The 21,514-nt window shown below is 35.9% G+C and overlaps 1 protein-coding gene across 1 annotated transcript in view; it reads left to right on the forward strand.

The window, feature by feature from the left end:
- The window catches only part of LOC149556471 (Ribosomal protein L1p/L10e family), a 76,768-nt gene extending 64,485 nt beyond the window's left edge, over positions 1–12,283 (forward strand). Inside the window, exons 3-11 of the mRNA XM_089830789.1 lie at positions 6,519–6,560; positions 6,663–6,768; positions 6,977–7,041; positions 7,133–7,177; positions 7,281–7,388; positions 11,000–11,087; positions 11,385–11,431; positions 11,565–11,682; positions 11,812–12,283. Of these exons, the coding sequence (XP_089686915.1) occupies positions 6,519–6,560; positions 6,663–6,768; positions 6,977–7,041; positions 7,133–7,177; positions 7,281–7,388; positions 11,000–11,087; positions 11,385–11,431; positions 11,565–11,639 (576 nt within the window). The 3' untranslated portion in view covers positions 11,640–11,682; positions 11,812–12,283. The remainder of the gene's footprint in view (positions 1–6,518; positions 6,561–6,662; positions 6,769–6,976; positions 7,042–7,132; positions 7,178–7,280; positions 7,389–10,999; positions 11,088–11,384; positions 11,432–11,564; positions 11,683–11,811) is intronic.
- The last annotated feature ends 9,231 nt before the right edge of the window (positions 12,284–21,514 follow it).

Raw genomic sequence — 21,514 nt, forward strand, 5'->3', positions numbered from 1 at the left:
CTTAGGGGTGAAATGGAAATGCTTTAATGCGATGTAGGCTTCCACTTTATGCCACTAAAGCATTCAACTATATGTGTGGAGGTAAAGAGAGAACCTCCAAATATGATTCCCTTTTGAATCCAAATTCGATTAGCAAGGGCCCAAAAGGAAGGGATGCCAATACTGAATTTGAATTGTGATAAGGAATGTAATATAAGGAAATACACTCTTTGGCCCATGGGTGATAATGTGTATGCAAAGACGAACTAATTGGCTATGTAATGTAGATCTAGATTTAAAGTCTATACAATCAGCCCCATTAAGATACATATTTATGTTAAATTTATGAATGAAATTAACAATTAAGATACTAATTTATGTTAAATTTATGAATGAAAATTAAAGATAGAAGACTCACCTTGAAATGTGAAGAGGAAGTTGTGTTTTAGCTCTGAAAATTGCAGACTCGAATTTGTAACTGAAGACCTGACTGTAGATCCTTGAAAAAAATGAAAAACCCAGAAATTGATTTTCCGGTTTTGGGGAAAGGAACAGGTTGACTTGGCGCTAATTGTTCTAGAACAATTCTTGCGATGTCATTGTGTTCTGTGGACACTGTAACAAGGTCAACCTAGATTCATTGGAAAGCTTTTGGAGAGTTATTTCCAGATCTGCAATCACAATTTCACTAGTCTGCTCCACACATAAAACACAGGTTTTTGTTGTTGGGTGGATGAGGGCTTGCCTTGGTCAAGCCCTAGATTGAGGAATCAAGCGTAAATTTATGTAACTGAAACAAGATAAATGTAAGTATTCACCTTGCTTGTAAAAACCCTTTTCAATAAGGATTTTGCCTTGTTGTATGTTGTAGATGTTGAATTCGATATGTAAATGTAAGATATCTCTACAAGTTGCAATGGATCTATCATAACCACATCATGGAGCCATGGATGTAAACGTGCATCAATGAAGTAGATGATGAATGCCTCAATGTAGATCTCCTCCCTTGATGGCCAACAATATGCAATATTTGAAGAGGGAATGCAAACAAAGAATCCTTTAATGCTTGATGAAAGCTGCTTTGCTTGAATGCTTGAAAAATGCTTGAATGCCTTGATTGCAAAGTTGGGGTGTAGCTTGAATGTAAGTGAGGTATCATGAGACTTTAGGATGCAAAATGAAGCCTCCAAGTCTCCTTATATACTAGTTTTTGGGCAGGAAAACAATACAAGCTGATTGGAGAGCGAGAGTTAGCAATTTTGAATCTCCAGAGCTTTTGGATCCCGAGCCCCGCAATCACTAGGGAAGAGGTCGACCTGGGTCGACCACTTTTGGACCTAGGTTGACCTTTGGTCAACTTATTCTAGAACAGGTTAAGCTGATTTGACCTGTTCCCAAAGAGGGGAGTAGACATGCTACATAAAGCTCAGGAGGAATGCAGAAAGATTCAGGAAAAGGTGGAAGAAAACAGGAGAAAGGGCGCATCGAACGCATACCCATTCATGGTCCAAGAAGTCACTATGGAATGGGTGCTAAAAGGTCTTAAAAGATGAGTGCGCCCATTTTAAGACGGTACAGCCATAACCATGGCTTAAAATTAAACATTTAAAAAACTGACGAAATCAAATAATCTTGAAGAACATACATGGAAATCAATCTAGAATGGAGGCCCTGTGCTACCACAAAGGTGAGCGTGGCAAGCATGGATGGAGAAAACTCCAAAGCAAGATAAGGGATTAAAAATTTCCTTCAAATCAGACATCAAAATGCTCCAGATGCAACAAACAGAGGAAGGTTGGAGACATAAACACACCTTCAACTCGATTCATACACAATGACAGTTATTTTCATAGCAGGTCCAAGCCAATCCATCCTTCAAATAAGCATACCTAGAATTTCTTTAGTTTCTTCAAGAGAGAGGGTTCAGAGAACCTTCCTCTCCAAAAGCACAAGAATAAAAAGAATACAAGCTTTCTTTCCTGTTATGTCCCTTTTCTTTTTCTGATTTATTTACCTATCTTTTTTTATTTCCTTATTTTTTTTTGCAAAAAGGCATTTGCAAATAACATAAGATAATTAAGATATTTTAGTTCCCAAAGGACCCATGAAATAAATCGATTTACTGTCTAAGGAATTTTATAACTCAAATAAATTGTCTATATGATGAATATCTTCCAATCACAATTAATTTATTTGTTATAAATTAAATATACTTCCTAATTCATTTTAAGTTCTTTTTTCATATGTATCGGCAAGCAAAAATATGCATTTATAAGAACTCCCCCTGTTCTAGACCAAATTTTGCTTTCCCTTTCACTGTAATCTTGTAGAACAGTTTTCTGGCCGGCTGTTTACTGAGTTTTCTGAGTTTGCTTGGTTCTGAGTTTATAGTTTAAAAATGGATGGATATGGCATTTACAAAAAATACTTGAAATCCAAACTTACAATATCAATACTGTAACTACTCTAATATAGATATTGTGTATTCTAAAATTATTATTTTGGAAATGCATTAACAGCAAAGAGATGTAATGTTGATCTCGACCAATAGTTTTGAATTACACTAACAGCAGCTGATTACAACAATTTCATCAATTAAGTACAATCAGTCCACTGTGCTTGCATACCAAATTGCCATTACAGACTTGATGTCGTCCAGTAGTTACATGAACAACATATATTAAGCCCTTGTTGATGCCTCCTAGATGGCTTCAACCCTGGATGGCACTATCCTGGACAATTTTGGCTACCTTATGATGCATACAACCTGGTACGGCCCCTTTGTTAAACAGCTGCAGACATAGACAACACTCTTGCAGTTTATACTATTTACTCTGGATGGCTTCAGACATTGACGTCTCTGTTCTGAGTGTTTCCCAGCAAGGATGGCTACTGCAGACTTCCTCCAAAGTTGTACAGTCCTGTCTTGGATACCTTCAGATCTATATGGCCCCAATAACTCTTTCAATCTGATGTAAACGAGTTTCCCAATGCAATTTGTTCACAGCCCAGTGATCTCAAATATAACCTTCAACTTCACAAATCAAATCACTTTCCTGGACAAATCTGAAACTTAAGCAAATAGAAGTAATGGCTTCTATAGAACAATCAGATTTTTACATCTAAGCTCAACCAAGTCCTCTTAACTGTGTCTTTCAACAGCGAAGTGGGTGATAGCGAAGAGGGATTTCGTCCTCCAAGCCCAAGAGTATAAATTCTCCAGACAATTTCTTAGATTTCTTATATTTCATATTCTAGAACTGCAAACTCGGGGAAATAACCTGTCACCTGTCAAATGCTCTGATATAACCTGCAAACTTAAATGGGTGAATAACCTTATACTTGCACATTCAGGTCACCTGTCAAATGTACTTGCATGGTTCACAATAGTCAATATGATACAAAATCACCAAATGTGTACAAGGCCATATAGAAACTAGGTGTCTATGAGGATAGAAAAAGAATAAAACACCATGATAATCCATTCATGAAGCATGATACGAGCATCTTAAAGCATACAACATGATCTGAATGTCATTCAGGATGTTCATGCATAATTCCTCACACCTTCAATCCATACAATTGCTCACAAGAGCACCATGCTTACATGCCAAGTTGATGCTACATATTCTTTGTTAGCTTTAGCAGTATGGTCTCTTCCAGAATCATGTGGTGCTTGTGGACACTGAAAGGCCCTTTGGCTAACTTCACTGCATCACCAGAAAGTGAAACTTCTACCTCTTTCTCTTCCATAGAATCCTCTTTATCTGGAGGAATTTCTTCTTACCATAGCATCTTGATACTATTTGTCATCACGTGAAGTGCTAGACTCCGCCTTTCTGTTTTCTAGCTAACTTTTTCATTGTTCTCAAAGCAGATGAGTAGGGTTCTTCTATTGATTTCACTTACACCATTAAAATTCGGCTTGGACATCCAAGTGAAGTCCATTAATGCACCTTGCAACTGTTCTCTCATCATATTCAATATGTCCAGATTGAATTTTGAGCTGGAAAACCTGGAGTCATCACTTCAGCAAGTTCAGCAGGTAATATGCAAGCAAAAATTGTTAGCTTTGCCATCATTTGATCTTATTATCGGATCTTCTCTTTTCCCCTCTTTGATCAATCCAATTGTACATGATCCCACCAAAGGGATGCATAACCCTTCAACTTGTTACTAGAAAGCTTCAGCCTCCCTGGTTCTTCTACATATTCAAATACAAAGTACTCTTACATCTTTGAAATGCAATCCTTAAGCTCCTCAACTTTTGAATTTCCCAGATCATCTAAAGAATGGTCAATTTCAAGTACAAGACATTGTCCACTATATGAAAGGTATATTCATATATTCTCCTTTTTCCTTGGTCAGTATTGTTGCTTCCTCCTCATCTTCACTTACATTCTTAATAGGCACACCTCTCCGTTTTGTTTCCAATGCTTATAATGCTGCTGCCGTTGTCCTCAACATCTGCACCATCTCAGCATTACAATGAGCCATCTTTCCCTCAAGCCTTTATAGTTATAGGATCCACACACCACTACATACTTTTGAGCACCGTCAAGATCGAGAACACAACAATCCCACGAGCTTATCGTTATTCTGATACCACTCAATGTGGACATCGGTTTCAAATCTGCTGGCAGCTTCCCAAACAGGTTTGACACGTGTATGTAAGGAAGATAGCTGAGTGGGTCCCGCTTAATTTAGCCAGCAGACAGAAACAAAGACTAAGCCACTAGAGGCTGTGGTGCATCCCAACTTTTCAAAGGATTTTTTTTATTAAATTTACTTTTCTTGATTACCACATAGTCATGCAATTCAATGGGCTCACACAAGGTTAACACACATTCAACTTGCATCACGGAAAAACATAAAATGAAGAATACAAAAATGTTAGAAATATGTTTTTGAGGATGCAGGATTGCATGAGCCCCGGAATGCTCCTGTCAACATTAAATCTGGTAGTTTTAAACATGGGAGAATGTGAAGTAAAATCTGTAGGTACAGCTTAAACTTGGGGGAAGATTAAACATGTGCATAATGTTTAATTGATTAGGTCTGGAGGGCCTTTTGAGATGTTGCATGTGACTTGGATGTATTCTCACTAGATTTTATCTATATATATATTTTGATATGTAATATGTATTTATAAATTCAAAAAACTGATTACATAGCCACTTCAAATTGGTAGATTTAACTTTCCACCCCCCAGAACCCACTGGAATCAAACCAGATTTCCAGAATACATCCCAAAAAACAACCCAGCAGAGCACAAATGCCATGATAACCAACACAGAAAGCATACATCAACACAACCCCAAAATAGTAACCCATCCTAACAAAATTGGGCATGCAGAAGAGCAGAAATCAAATGCCAAGCATCAGAGGAACCACCCTGCCGCCTCCTCCCTAGGAAAGTTTGGAAAGGAAGGGCCACCATGGTCTCCCTGAACATCGCCCTCACTGCCACCCACATTGCCACTATCCCAGACACCACAACGAGCCAACCTTTTGGGAGGAATTTGTCGCCGAGGAATCTCCTCTCTGCCTCCAACTCCCGCCTCTCCAATTCTGTTTTTCGCAGGAAAACAAGAATATCCTGCAACCCCTTCCGAACATCCACCATTTGCACCGCCATTGGCCAGGAGGAAGTCCAAATGACCAAGGGCTGTAAATATCCATCTCCACCACCAATGAGCCGCCAAGGGCCACGGTTCATGTGCAAGCCCACACCCACCTCTGCCCTAGCTACAATCTCTGCAAGCCCACCATACCATTTGGGCTGCAAGCATGCATGGGAAACACTCGGTACCTCATCTTTCGACGAACCAGTCATCAAAGCCAAAGCCAGGAACAATGAGGAGATATCCAAGATGGTTCTGGGCTGCAGATCAGAGTTGAGAAACTCATCCTCAAACATCAACCACAGCTTCCCAGAACTCCACATGATCGAATTTGAACATGTTCCTCATCTGATGGATTTTATTTATATTAGCTTCATGGATCTTCTTCTTTTCTGCAAGATATGTAACACATAAATGTAGAATGTGTACACTTCTTCATATAGCAATTTCAATTTCTCGAGTAGTTTTTAATTGTGAGTGTAATGGAGATTTGGCAAGTTTCTCTTTTCTCTTATCTGTCTGATGCAAAGACATCCGGTGATTTGAAGTGGTTGTGTGCTAAACTTTAACTGTCATTTGAACCTTTTCCATCCTATATCAAATAAGTCTTGTGGAATGATGGTTTAGATATTTTTTCCCCATTCTGAGTTGGTAGATGTTTGCCTTTACACTTATTTTCTTCTTCTAAATATTGCAATGGTAGACCTGTCTGCACTAAGTCTCTATACACTTCATATCTGTGTTGCTGAAGCTTAATTGGATTCTTAGAAGCACACTTTTCCAACTTTTGTTATCATCTTACTTTTACAGTTGGCCCTTTGCTCTAAAGGTTCATGGATGTATTTATCTATTGTGAGACTCTCGATTCTTGTTATCTGTTGCGAGTTCTGATGTCAGATTCTGTTCATATTCTAGATGGTTCGGGGTGGAATTGCTCTTCCACATGGTATAGGCAAGGTATCCTTCACATTTGGTATATTATTCAACATTCACGTTAAATAAAATTGAAATAATATATGTACATGTTAGAGCAAATCTAACAAGCTTTGCATTCCACAGACTGTTAGAGTAGCAGTATTTGCAGATGGTGCAACTGCAAATGAAGCAAGAGCTGCTGGAGCTGATGTAGTTGGAGGTGATGAACTCATCAATGAGATAAAGGAAGGTAAATAGTTGATCCTTGAATTTAAAAGGGCAAAAGTAAGTTTGAACCTTCACTGGCTTTGTGTGTAAAGGTAAATTTGTATTGTTTTGTAGACTAGGTTTTATCTGTCACATACACTAGTTTCACAAAGAATGCATTTTAAATATTTGCAATGATATTTTTCTAGATTGCACTATTTTAGCTGTTGACTGTGGGTCTAATTCTGTAGGTGGCCTCAAGGGGAATTTTGATAAATGTATTGCAACTCCTGCATTTATGCCACGATTGGGAAAGGTTTTGCTTGTAATATTTTGAATATGCTCAACTTCATTAAATGAATTCTTATGAAGAATTCTCACTGTTTTTATATCCCAAATTTTACCAGATAGGAAAGGTTCTAGGCCCTCGAGGGTTGATGCCAAATCCCAAAGTAAGTGCCTTTAACTGTATACCTATAGAGATCTTGAGCTTCAAAGTTGTTTTATGTAATAATTAAAATGATTGAGATTGTCATTTACTTGGGAGAAATGTAGGCTGGTACTGTGACAAATGATGTTGCAGAGGCAGTAAAGGAAGCAAAGAAAGGTCGAGTTGACTTCAAGATGGACAAGACTGCTATTGTGCATGTTGGACTTGGAAAGGTGTGTTAAGTGTCCTCTAAGCCCTAGAATAGTGAATGTGGATTGCATAACCTCTTTTTCTCGTCAATGCATTCTTTGGAAGGTAGGGATTTTATGTATTTATAATTTATCATTTTTGTTGCTGTGTTTCTATTGGGCATCCTCCTCATCTTCTACTACAGATTTCTCTGATTAGATGGTATCTGGATCATATTGTCTGGCAAACATTCTGCAAGGCACATTTGAACTTATTGCTTGAGGATTATACATCAATAAATGTTACACTGGATGTTCACGGCCAGAAATATTGCCATTTGAAACATAGTTTTGATGAATGCAGGATGTTTGTGTTAGGAAGGACTGCTTATAAATATAATTAGTCACCAAGTATGATAAATGGTAAACACTGCTTTTGATGGAGATCTCTTTACAGCGTTGATAAATCTCTTTGGTAATGAAAGCAGAGACAATAAATTACAATTCAAATACAAAACTTCTCTTTCTAGATAACATAATCTGAATAAAGCTGGTAGTTCGTAAACCAATCTCTGTGATGGGTGAAATGACGAGAGGCACTTGAATCAATGTACCAAGCAGACGAATGCACGAGTTGTAGGTCTTTTAGCCATGAAGGTGTAAAAGGCAGATTTTGTTTGCCTAGTTGCTCTGCACTATTCACTTTGCATTGCGAAACTGATTGCTTAGATTGGGCAACTAAACATTTTGGACATTCAACCTTCATGTGGCCAAACTTGTGGCAATAGTTGCATTGAATGTTCTTTCGGAAGCCTTTTGAATCTGGAGCAGAGGATTTCTACTGAGACTTGTTGTTATCCTTCTAAAAGGATTTAGCAGCAAAGGCTAGCTCTGAGGAGGTGGAGCTGTAACTGCTACCAAACTGTTGTTTCCACCACTCTTGCTAAAGCAGGAGTGTGTAGAGACCTGTGAATTTCAGATCAATACCAAAAGAAGTGATGTTGAGAGTCTCGATAAAATGCTCATAGGACTTGGGTAAACTCCTAAGAGTGATGGCCACAATGTCCTTTTCCTCCATCTTGCAACCAATGGCAAACAACTGATTACGGATTCTAAAACCTATTCAGGTGAGCCTGAAGCGATGTTTGCTCATCCATGATAATAGAAAACAGAGTGTTCTTCAAGAAGAAAGCTTTGCTTTTGTCAGAAGTCTTATGAAGATTTTTGAGATATGCCCATATCTCAACAGTTGTCTTGTCGGATGGAATTTGAGAGAGCTGATTATTAACTACGGATAATTTGAGAAGCATCATCACCTCCTGACTATGCAGATCCCTTGTCTCCTGATTAGTACCAGGGGTAGTCAAACTCTGTGTAACACCTAGAACAATCTGATCAGTATTTTGATATTCAAAAATTGCTATTATCCGCTGCTTCCAAGTGCCATAATTCCAACCAGGCTCAAAAATCGAGCCACCCAAAAAAAAAAGACAATAACCCAATTGAGATCTCAAAAAACCCACTAAGAATTTGTAATTTTTTTCCAATCCGGTACACAAAATTAGGGTTTTGAACAAAAAACGATTGCTGCAAAATAAACCACAAAAGATGGCAGAAATGTGCAGAAAAAACAGACAGCAGTTGTAGAAAAATGGCTGTAAGAAGATATCACAGAAAATAATTTTGAAAAATATTGCTTTAATAATTTTGAACAAGAAATTATAATAATTTTTGACAAAATTCAAAGAATTGGTTTTGATACCATATTATGAAGTAATTGGTAAATATTTGTTTAATATTAATAGAGATCGAGAGGTCAATAAATACAAAAGAATAAAACGATGTTTTCTTAGGAAACAACTGTAAAGAATAGGAACATTCTATTCTGGCTAACAAAAAGCTAAAGAAAGCTAACAGATAACTATAGACTAACTAGTATTAGAAACTTTCTAATATTTACAATAGAGTACAAATAGATAACCATTAACTAATAATAGAAGCTTATCTATTATTGTTGTAATCCCTCTCACTGCATTGCCCATGCAACATCATCCTCAGTGCATCAGTACATTTTGCATGCGTCCACAATGCACATACAACAACGCTGGTCAATGCTTCCTTTGCCAATGCCTCTTTCCATCCATGTCTCTCTTGTCAGCACCCGGCCAGCTTTTTCTGTGTTGATACAAAATGCACGCAGTTCAATAAAACATTAGTTGCAGATTTGACAGGATTTCTGGCACCTCTATTTAATTTTTCAACAACTTTTTTTTTGCACCGGTTTATATTTGCTGAGTGAGACATTACACTATAATAGCATATCAGCTAATAAACATTATATATATATATATATGGGAGTTTGTCTAATTGATGATTAACCAATAACCATAGAAGTATTATATCTAAGGTCATTCAATCAGACTTAAGCTACAGGAGTTTGTCTAATTGATGATTAACCAATAACCATAGAAGTATTATATCTAGGGTCATTCAATCCGACTTAAGCTACAATATCAACAGGTACGACTGAAAGTTCTAACTAAATACTATTGTGTGTGTTATTCCTATTGCCAAGACTATCAAAGTAAAAATGACTGGAGCTACGAATATAAGAATGCATGGATTTTTGCATTCCTACTCCAAAAATTGATTGAAGTTAACCTCAATCCATTTCTGGATGCTTCTATCCACATTAAACCCCATAATGCTTAACATCCTAATACCTTCATAATTCATTCCTGAAGACAGAATTACCTATCATCATGCTGGCATGAAATTGCATCTACTAGGATTCATTTATCAGTTATAAGTATCCATTGGCTAATCAGATGAATGCCCAAGTGCTGGGGCAGGCCATCTTGACCCTGGGTTCTTCTGTGTTGTGACTGTTACTTCTTTCATCAAGCATTTGTTTAATTATGTTTTTAAGTATTTCAAATGGAGTGCCAGGCGATTGTGTTTAGAGCACAAAAGTTAAAAACTCAATTCTTAGAGATAACTGAAAGTTAGCATCCGCCTCATCCCTCTCATGTTTTAATTCACATCAGGTGGGTTTTTGTAACCTGAAATGTCTCTTCATTTTTGCTATTGTCATCATGGAATTCCTTGTCTCAATCAGCATCTTTTCACATGCCATTTTCACTTTCAACAAATCCAGAATTTCATCAACAGTCCATCCAACCAAGAACTCTCACTGGTCAGTCCATGCGCTTGTTTGTATAAAATGGTGAAAACTGTAGAAGAATAAAGACATTTTTGTTTGTCTTAGCTAGAGTTCTCAGCAGCAGAAATGTTAAATTTATGTAACCTTCATTTTTTTTCCTACTTGTATAAATTGTTTGAATGTATGTATGTGTTTTGATCTTGAAACTCCTAGAAAAACAAGACATTCGAAATTTATTAAGCGAGAATTAAAATTGTCATGTCTGATTGGAACTGAAGTATGATGAGTTTTATGTGGTAGTTGTTGACATAATTATGTAGAGGAAGAGAAAACTGCATATACAGTAACTCATTACTATAGCATAAATTTCTGTTCTGATGTTAGATGATATTATGCATGGAAAGGAAACAACATTGTCAACATCATCTTATGTCAACTAACTTAGCGGGCTTTTAAAGTTCTATTGATTGAGGTTGATATGGATGTTAAACAGGCCAGCTTTAAAGAGGAAGCATTGCGCGAAAATATAGTGGCATTTTTAAATGCTCTCCTTGCTGCTAAGCCAGTCGGCCTGAAAAAAAGTAAGCTTCTCATCTTGCCAATTATTGTTATAATCAACTTGCTATAGGCCTGAAATAAAGTAAGCTTCTCTTCGTGCCAATTATTATTATAATCAACTAGCTATTTTAAATTTTTCCTTCCAATATTTGGTTTTTAATTTGCATTTCCATTGTTTTCTTTTTCATGATCCTCCTTTTGTATATGCTAGATTCTTTGGATATTTGCATTGCAGTTTTCTTGTTCTATGATTTCAGTTTGTTCCGATTTTGTTTTTTTCTTGAAACAACTTTTGAAGTTTATGCAAACTTTGGATGCAGCCTCCAGATATACAGGTTATGTCAAGAGTTTTACGTTAACCAGCACTGTAAGCAGTCTAAATTTTTGATTTGTGTTTTTTATCATTCAATTCATATCTAATATGTGTAGCTATAATTTTGCAATTACAGTAAAATCTGGTGGAATGATGAATTTGTTATTGGGCTTGGCATTGGGTGCAGATGGGGCCAGGTTTTCGTGTTTCAGTTCAATCCTTATCGAATGTTACTGATCAATATATGAAGTTGAGAGTATAGAAAGGAGCCAAAGGACGATTCTTGATGAAAGCTTTTCTAATAGGTAATCACGTTACTTTCTCTTTGGTGCATTCTATATTACATCCTCAATGATTCTCTGTGGTTATATTTTCACAATTATAGTAAATTCTGGCGGAGTGAAGTTTGATATTGGGCTTGGGATTGAATGCAGATCGGGTCAGGTTTTTTGTGTTTCAGTTCAGTCCTCATCAAATGTTACCGATCAATACATGAAGTCAAAAGAGTTTTGAAGGACAATTTTTGATGGAAGGTTTTCTATGGTTATCACATTATTTTCTCTTGGAATATTCTATATTAATTCTTCAATGAATCTGCTATTATAATTATGAAAGTAAAATTTCAAGTTTCCACATAGTAGAGTTGTGTTGTCAGTTTGTAATTTAAGTGCGAGCAGATTTGTGGAGTGGTATGTTTGTTGGTTGGAACCCAATTTTTTTAATTAGTACTGTTTGGCATTCCAACCAACCAAACAGACATGTGCCCTCCCATTAAAATCTGATTCTACCCATTTAATTCCTCGGACTTCCAAATTGTGCCCATATAGTGTCTTGGTGTTCAACAACAATAAACATAGCACACATCGATTTGTGAAATCAATAATTGTGTGTAATTTCCTCTTCTAATGCGACATTGGAATATAAATATTTGATAAGATCATAAAAGTAAATAATTAATTTATTTAATTAAGCCGAGAGGCTTCTTAAAATGGAAGCAAATTTAAATGTAAACATCTAAGTTTTTTGAAAAAAAATGAAGTGCAACTGTCTGTTTGAACTTTGAATTAGCTTTGCTGTTGAAAAATGAAAACAGTTACACTCGGATACAAAGAGGCATACAGAAAATGGAAGATAGAAGTAATGCTGTGACAGTTCATCTGTATAAATTGGAAGATGAAACATGTGACATCTTTGAAGTAAATTCCTTTGCAATCCCACCATTTCTTTTGCTAGAATTTGGACGACGGCAGTATCATGCTTAAGGGATCGGAAATAAACAAGAGAGAAGAGGAATACACAGAGGTAGGGGAGCAAGAACTAGGCCATACTCGGTGAATCGATTTGTCAATGTAATGGTTGAAGGTACAATCCAAGTAAAGTGAATCGATTTGTAAGCCTTCAACGCAGAGGTAAAGTTGTTGCATTTGTATTTCAATATCTCTTAATTCACAGCTCACATTGTTCTGAGTCACTTACTGATCCATTAGTACCATTTCTACTATTGCATTACCTAATAGAAGTCTACCCAACCGATTATAGAATTACCTAATAGAAGTCTACCCAACCGATTATAGCATTACCTCCACACATAGCACGGATGCAGATCCTATTCAAAATAGAGACTCTTTCTACACATTGATTTTATCATATAATATTTGAAACATGAGATAAAATTCTAGCAGAAGAAAGATCAGGATTACAAACACTCAGTAGATCCTTGCTGTGAACTCGTCCATGCATGACTTTTCAGAAGAATACAATTAGAGTAGCATCACAATGAAAACAATTTAAAATAAATGTGAAGATTTATATATGAGATTAAAAACTGGACAGAAATGAACATTTGAGATTAAATGAATACGATTTCATGTCTCTCGGTTGTTTGAGGTGAAGTTGATATACTAGGAATGATGTTTATGTGATAATGAAATCATAAAATCTGTCCACAGTTTTATATTTGTTTTCCAAAAATTACAATTTGCAGTGCCTAAGCTTTGGCCAGTCGTGCCTCGTTTTTAGTAAGCATAAGAAAAACTACAAGGATTTTATCATGGGGCAATTGAGCTCCTCAGTTACCCACTTTGACTGGTCAACACATACATGCATTAGAAATAGGCCTTAGTTGAATGAGTTTTAGTAATATTCTTTTTCGCTGATTTACTACTTGAAAAAGTGAAAATTTTATGAAATGGATAAAAAATTGATCGTCTACAAAATGTGACTACCAAAATTGAACAAAAACTATTCAGAAATATGTTGCTAGTATTTACTCAATCTTTAAATTTGTAAACAAACTGTCTTCCTGAAATAAATATTTGCTAAGTTGCCGGTTTGGATTCCGGCACGGATGTGGGTTTGAGATTCAGGTTCGAAATTCGTCCAAATATTTTTTTGTGTCGGGTTTGAATTCGTTGACCGTACAAAAACATATGTTTTGTAAAATATGTGTATGTGCATATGCAACAACAAATAAGACCATACACCACTCTGCTAATAGTAAGACAACATAGCAAAATCTACCACCATATCTATGTTTCATTTCAATAGGATATTAATTGCATCATTTAGCCATACATATAACATGATACACTTGCTTCGTCACATGCATGGGACATTTTTCCATATTAAGGGGGAATTTGAGAATGAAAGGAATCATCAAAAGATAAGGTTATCTAATTTAAAAAATTTTTGGTTAGAGGTTTTCTTATCAAGCTTGATCAAAAGTTGAGATTCATATTTTAAGCCATGGATTCAAAGAATATATCATTATTTTTTTAAAGAAATTTCTCTATAATTGTCAATTTGAACTTCATCGATTGTCAATTTGGATTTCCTCTATAATGAAGTTTTCATTGTCATTCATAAATGCATAAATGGCGTATAAACCATCTATTGTGGCCTTTTTAGTGGTCACTTTTAGGGTTTAGAGGATCAAATAGAATATGCTCCAAATTCTTTAAAATATGCTCCAAATTTTGCCCAGGTTCTTTTGACAAAATTTGCAGTGAATTTGTAGCTCTGTAGGCGAATTCGAGGAAAATTTGATAAGGACCAAACTTTGTACAGAATTAAACCAAACTTTGAGGGTTGTTGGAAAGAATTTGGTAACTTAGAATACTTGTAAAGTTTTTAATAGTTTAGGTTCTTTGTCTCATTAACACATTGGTAGAGCATTAGTTGGACAAGGTGATGATTTTGTAATGTCATTTATGGGAATCATCTCAATCTTGGAGTTAATGTTCCAACAATAGTAAATAAATAATTTTTTTACATATGGCAAACCTTGTGCGAGTAGTTGGCAACATAAGTTCAGTTCAGGTGTGAGTCATAGAGTTTTAGTTTGAATTAATAACTAGTTGGAGATGTGTTTAAGTGTCCATAAGTTCCAATTAGCTATCAAGTTTATGTATGTGTTGTCAATCATAAAGCAATTTGTTGTCAATCTAATTAGCAGTCATTTAGAAATGTTGGTGGGTCAAACTATTGTATAAAATTGCATCTATTATTCAACAAAATTAAGCAGCATGCTTCATATTTAGTCTCTTTGTTTTTTTAATTGCCGTTCTATTTTTCTAATATGGTATCATAGCCAAGTTTGAAATTCATTAAGTGGTGTTTTTCAAAATTCTTTGGAGTGCTCAAGATGCAATATGTTTGCAAAAGGAGTTGTTGCAAGTAATATAAGCTAGTGGGCTGATCTAATTGGTGTTATTGGGAAGAGTACTCATTGTGAAATTTACTCTCAAGTAGCCATCTTCTTGTTAAATTGTGTTTGTTAGAGAAGAAGTTAAGAAGATGAGGCCAGGAGAAGAACCACCAGATCTTGATGGTAACAATGTTTTCATTGAAGATGAAACCATTATTGTTGAAGAAGTTTGTACTCTGAAAACCTGAAAGGAAGTAGTAGAGGTTAGATATATGCTCAATAGTCCGAGGTGCTAACGGATCAGAGAAACCATACCTCATTGGGGTTATGAAATACACTCGTGGATTGGTGTCCAATAGCTCAGGGAGCTCTAAAAATTTGGGAGCTTAACATCATACCTTTACGAGGGTAATGAGGCATTTCACATGGAAATGGTGTTCCAAAGCTGGATGATCCCTGCATGACTATACCAACAGTTGGGAGCAACTTGAGGAAGTCTTACTGGTTTATGAACTATTTTCCAAGTATAATTTTTACATAATGTTTCCTTTAGTTGTCACATTAAGTGGGGGTGTTGGAGTTAATGTTCCAACAATAGTAAATAAATGATTGTTGCACATGTGGCAAGCGTTGTTTGAGTTGTTGGCAGCATAAGTTCAGTTCAGGTGCGAGTCATAGAGTTTTAGTTTGAGTCAATAACTACTTGTAGATGTGTTTGAGTTAGGTGTTTGAAAGGATAAATGTTAGAAAGGATTAAACTTTGGAAATAGCTCATTCTATGTTATGAAGATGACTTTGTTTTTGATTAAGGAAAACATGATTTGAAAGGGCCTTGAAACCCCATTACATAGTAACAACAGACTAAAGGAGAGACAGGTCACCAACCAAAAAGGTGACCGAGGTGGCTACAAAGATAACACAGTACCGCTCAGCCACTACACTAGGTTTTGACCGGGCACCAAGAACCCCATAGTTAAAAAAGATTAGCATTAAGTCCCTAACCATGAACCACAACAACAGAAAGCTAGGTAGGGACTCAAGATTTCCCTTTCGGTCCCACATTTTGAGAACGTAAAGCCATGTCAAAAGCTGAGTTGGAGAACTTGACCTTTTTCTTCTTGACAGTAGTCCATTCGTCCTCCACCAAACTGGCAGCCTTCTGCCAAGCAAAGTCATCATCTACGTAGCCATCCCCCACAACCCTTGCAACTCGAGGACACTGGAATGAGGCAGGAACATCCACAGTAGAAGGAACCACAAGAGAGGAGCCCACAACTGAGGCAAGAACCGAAGGAGGGGACTCCACCGCCAGAGGATGGGGAATAAAAGATGGCACCACTGAAGGGGCATCGACAATACCAGACGAGAACGCAACTGGGGCAACAACGTCACCAGTCGAGTTAGCCACCAAAGAAATTGGAGGCGAGCTAACATCCCCAACAAGTGAGGCCTTTTGAAGATGCCTTTGTTGCTTTGGAATGAGGAGTAATATGTACATTTTCGTTAAGTTTTTACAAGTTTTCCAAATAATTCTCTTGTTTTAATTTTTAGTGTAGTTTATAAGTAGGATTTACTCTTACTTTATGTTTTGTATGCATCTTGCGTTTCATATGAACACGTAAGTATCTATTAAAAGTGAAATATTTAAGTGAATATTGATTTTAGATTAAATTCCACAATTCAAAAAGCTTGTACATCAATTTAACTTATAAGCAACCTTTATTTACGATATAGATTGTGGAAATCTTATTAGATTAATTAGTGTAGGATATAGTTTGTTGTGAAGATTTTGTATGGTGGATAATATGAAGATTTTTTTATTAGTGAAGGCTATAAAATATCTTTAATTTTTTACAACCCAAGAGCTATCAAAGAATGTTGTGTATTATTGTTAAAAGGTGTGGAGGGTTTGTGACACATAGGATCAAGTTGTCTAATTTGAAAAATATGCTATCCATCATATCATATGTAGAGATATAACAAACGCTTAAAGGTGATAATGTGTAGAGTTTAAAATGGTACCTATTATTAAATTTGAATTTCAAATATTCTTTGTATCATATATTTTTTTTCAAATTTTATATAAATATTTTTATTTGATCATATAAGAAATCATATAAGAATATTAATATTTTGTAACTATAACAAATAATTCATGATCATATATATATATATATATAGTGAATTATTCATGGTCAAGTGCTCAATAATATTGACATATATCATTAATTTAATTTGAATTCATAAGTCAAACAAGATAGAGAAATCATTCTATCAATATCTTTACAATTTTTTTAGAAAAGTTTGTCCAAGTTTATATGGATCTATTGATGGACTTTATATAATAAAAACCATAAGTAGTATTTCAATATCAATATTTGTTTCAATTAAATGTATTATATTTTTACTTCAGAAAATCTTTAGTTGAAAAGTGATATTTCTTGACTTATATTTTTAAAAATATACCCTTGCTTATGTCTATGCTATAGGTAGTTTTGGGTGAATCCCTATGCTACAATTTATGCTACTACTTAGTGTTGTTTCCACTCTTGGCATTGGTGGCCTATTAGTATTATCCATCAAAAAGAAATCATAGAGATAGTATTTAATTAATTGAATAAAATTATTACGACTTAAGTATAAAGTTAATAACTTATTGTTATTTCCATATAAATCACCTTATTATTATTTCTCTAAGGAACTGTGTCAAATAAAGTCAATATTGTTGATCGGAAGCTAGTTGAGAATCCTTGAGCATGAACTACTTGTAATTCAACTTTGGGAAGAAGAGCAAGTATGAGAGTGTTAAACACTTATAGAATCTATGCACAAGACTTATATTGTTGTCAAAAAGTGGAAAAAAAATCTTTTGAGTGTCCACCTATAAACATTAGATACTAAAGAAAAAATTAAGCTTGGAAGAAAAATAAGTCAACTTTGACTATTTAACACTTTTAACTTAGGAGTTCATCTTTTGGGGAGCTAATGGGCTCCTAGTTTGAACCACAAGTTTGAGATAAGATAAGATGAGATAATTCTATTAATGTTTAACAAAACACCACCCAGGGTCTAAGGGATTGAGAGAATACAACCAAAGAAGCAACGGACTACAAGATGCCAAACGGTGTTTGGGAAAGAGCAAGCAAGAAAAAAAAAAAAACAAAGCAACAAAGGAGCCATCAAGGAGGTAAGAACTAGGGATCCTTCTTCCATTGAAAGAACTCCAACATCGAGCGAGACATAGCTGGGTAGGAAGGACCTCTAGTATGAAGCTGTGAATTGTGGGAATGGTGTTGCTGAAGAGTACGAGTAGTAGTGTAAGACCTAGTGCGAGCCCTCACTAATCTAGAATGGTCATCTATGGTACTACTGGTACTGGAGGTTCGCTTTACGCCCCTCATCAAAGATAAGTGGGAGAAGAAGGTGGTGATGAGGGGCTGATATCTCACTTTCTGGGGGGTCAAGCGCTGTAAAGTGTAGTCCCGGAGCTGTATCGCCTTCGTGAGATAGAGTGCTAGGCATCTTTGATTCGTATACATGAAAAAAGTTGTGATGGAACTACACTCTCTAAATAGACAATATAATCTCCCTCTAATCTCATAGTAGGTCGAGCAGCGGAAGATGAAATGGGTCTTTGTCTCAACCTCAGTCTAGGAGCATAATTGACAGATTCGATCCTCTCTGCACAAATGATGATTAGTCTGGATCCGTAACCGGTGGGAGCCAATTTTGAAAGATCCAAGGGAGATGCATAAGGTATGACATCAACGTCGTGAAAGGTAGCTCGGTTGTATAATAATCCCATTAGTAATAACTAAGATGTGCTCAGCATAAAAGGCCATCTTAGAACACAACCCCCTGACCAAGTTGCTCTAGGTTGTGGTGATATACTATCTGTAAATATATGTCCTGACATGCCCATTCAGCTCCTGAGGTGATGGGAGGAGATGAGTAGGAACATCCAATGAAAACTTTGAGTATTTAACACTTGTAATGCCCCCATCTTTTTAGCATCTCAATGGAGAAATAAGGAGAAATTGATTAAATTAATTTCTTGTAAAGTCATGAAATAAATTTAATTAAAAAGTGACTTAATATTTAATTAATTTAATTTTCTAGGAGCACAATTAATTATTGTATTGCAAGGGAGAAGCTTCTAGAGAGTGCATTTTCTAGAAATACAATTAATCATTGTATTGGAAAAGGGGGAAGCTTCTAGAAAATGCAATCAAATAATAGTTTATTTCCTTCTAGAAGGGTGAAGGAAAAGAATAAATAGAGATGAGAGCTTCGTTGTTAATCATCCAATTATTGTGAATTGCATTTGATATAAACTTGGGAGAAGAAACTAAGGTTTTTGATTTCAGTCAGCCATTTGAGAACGTCAACTCTTCAGTGTTGCAACCATTTGAGGTGGTAAAATATCCACTGAATTTGGTATTCAAGAGAGCTTCAATTTAGGAGTTCTGTTTGTGCTTAAATTGGAGAATACAATTATTGTTGGCTACTATAGTACGCAAGAATGATGCCGCGCTATAGTACTTATGCTTGATTCATCTCCATCCTTGGGCATCACTATTATCAGGTTCCTCTTGCAACTATTAGTAGTTAGCATTGTAATTTTTAGGCATATGATTTTGCTGTGATAATTCATAATCAGATTTTGGCATTACTGTAGTCATTATTGTAAGCCCATTTATCTTGGCAAACTCATAGCAACATTGTACATGAGAATGAATTCAATAAAGGAGATACATGTTGCATACCATTTGTTTGATGAAATGTCCATCTAATAGCATATATGATCAACATAATAGTTGTATGTTAGTTGTTTGTCAAAATGTTAGTTGGCTGTAGGTATGCATTCCGTATCTAGTTTCCATGTATATGCATTGAAAGTACGAATTTTTTTCTCCCTTGCATATTAGTTCATTGAAAGAGGCATTTTAATATCTTTTGTAAATTTCTTAGCATTAAAAGGCAACATAGAAGTGTTTGACAATATTCCTTGAGCTAAAATTAATTAGTTTGGGCAAGGGATATTACATTGGTATCAGAGCTAAATTCTACCATCTTGAGGGTTTAGCAATCAAAAGCCACCTGATGTTGGCTCTCACAGATTTTTCACTATCAGACGAGCTTTGTTTGATAGGGAACAATATTTTGACGGATAGCCAGACACCATAGGTGATAGGCAAGAGCGTAGCCCACCAAGAGACAATAGGAATGATGATTAGGAAACAAGGGAATTTTTTAGAGCAATGATTACAGGACAAGACCGAATGGATCAGGCTTTGTAGGCACTCACCACCATGGTTGAGCGCACAAATCCATAGGACAGACAAAATTTGGAACAAGGGGATAATATGAGTGTAGTGGGATACCTAGAACTCATAGAACTCTTTCCAGAACAACAGACATACCCACACGTCATATTTTTGTTAGAAAGGAACTAGTACAGGAACCAACAAAAGAAGTTGAGGATGAGACATTTGCAGATATCCTTATGGCTGCAAAAGATGAATGGGAATTATTGGGACCGTAGGTTCGAGAGAGGATGACCTTTGAATGCTTTGTAAATCAGAGGCGAGAATGTTACAAGTCACTCAAACAGGATAGGAGGCCTAGGGGTCAAAATAGTGAGCTAAAAAGGGCTACATGCAATCTTACTATGCCTACATTTGATGGGAGTGGTAAGATGATAGCTCAAACTTGGATTCATAAGCTTGACACATTCTTGGCACTTAGGCCAATGATAGAGATTGAAGCTATTAAATAAGCCACTTTGCATTTAGAGGGAGTAGCACGTGATTGGTGGTATCATGGTATGGTAACACTTCAGCATAATCAGGTGACATAGTACTAGGACTTTGTGGATAGGTTGGTTGAAAGACTAGACAAGAAAAATCTAGAGGTTTACTTTCGAGAATTAGCAGAGCTGAAACAAAGATGCAACTTGGAGTATTTCATTGGTGAATTTCAACGGTTTGCAGTCATGGTGCCAAACATTTTAGAGCGAAGATTGATAGTTCTTTCCATTGAGGGCCTATCCGAACCACTGAGAGACTGGATAAAGGCATTTGATCCGATTTCTTTACATGAAGCTATGAAAAAGGCAAGAAGTATGGAACATGCAGTTCCAACAAACAAATTTTAGTCCAAAGGAGCATCTTCTAGTAAGGATAACAAGCCATTTTATAAAAAACTAGAGAGGACTGATTTTAAAGATGATTCTAAAGATAAAACTCCACCTTTTGACAGGGAAACATTAAATGATTTGAGGAAGAAAAAATTATGTTTATATTGTAAGAGACCCTATTATGCAAACCATGACTTTCCTCTTATACCAAAGGGCAAAGCTAACATAATTATGTGGGCATACTATGAGGAATTAGAATAAGATAATTCAGACCAACAGTCTGATATAGAGGAAATAGATAGTGAAAAAAAGGAAGACAAGGCTGAATACTTGTCTAAAATGTAGTCCAGAG

The sequence above is a fragment of the Cupressus sempervirens genome, chromosome 5 (genome assembly GCF_028749045.1).
Source record: "Cupressus sempervirens isolate cs-2001-9-10 chromosome 5, ASM2874904v1, whole genome shotgun sequence".
Lineage (NCBI taxonomy): Eukaryota > Viridiplantae > Streptophyta > Pinopsida > Cupressales > Cupressaceae > Cupressus > Cupressus sempervirens.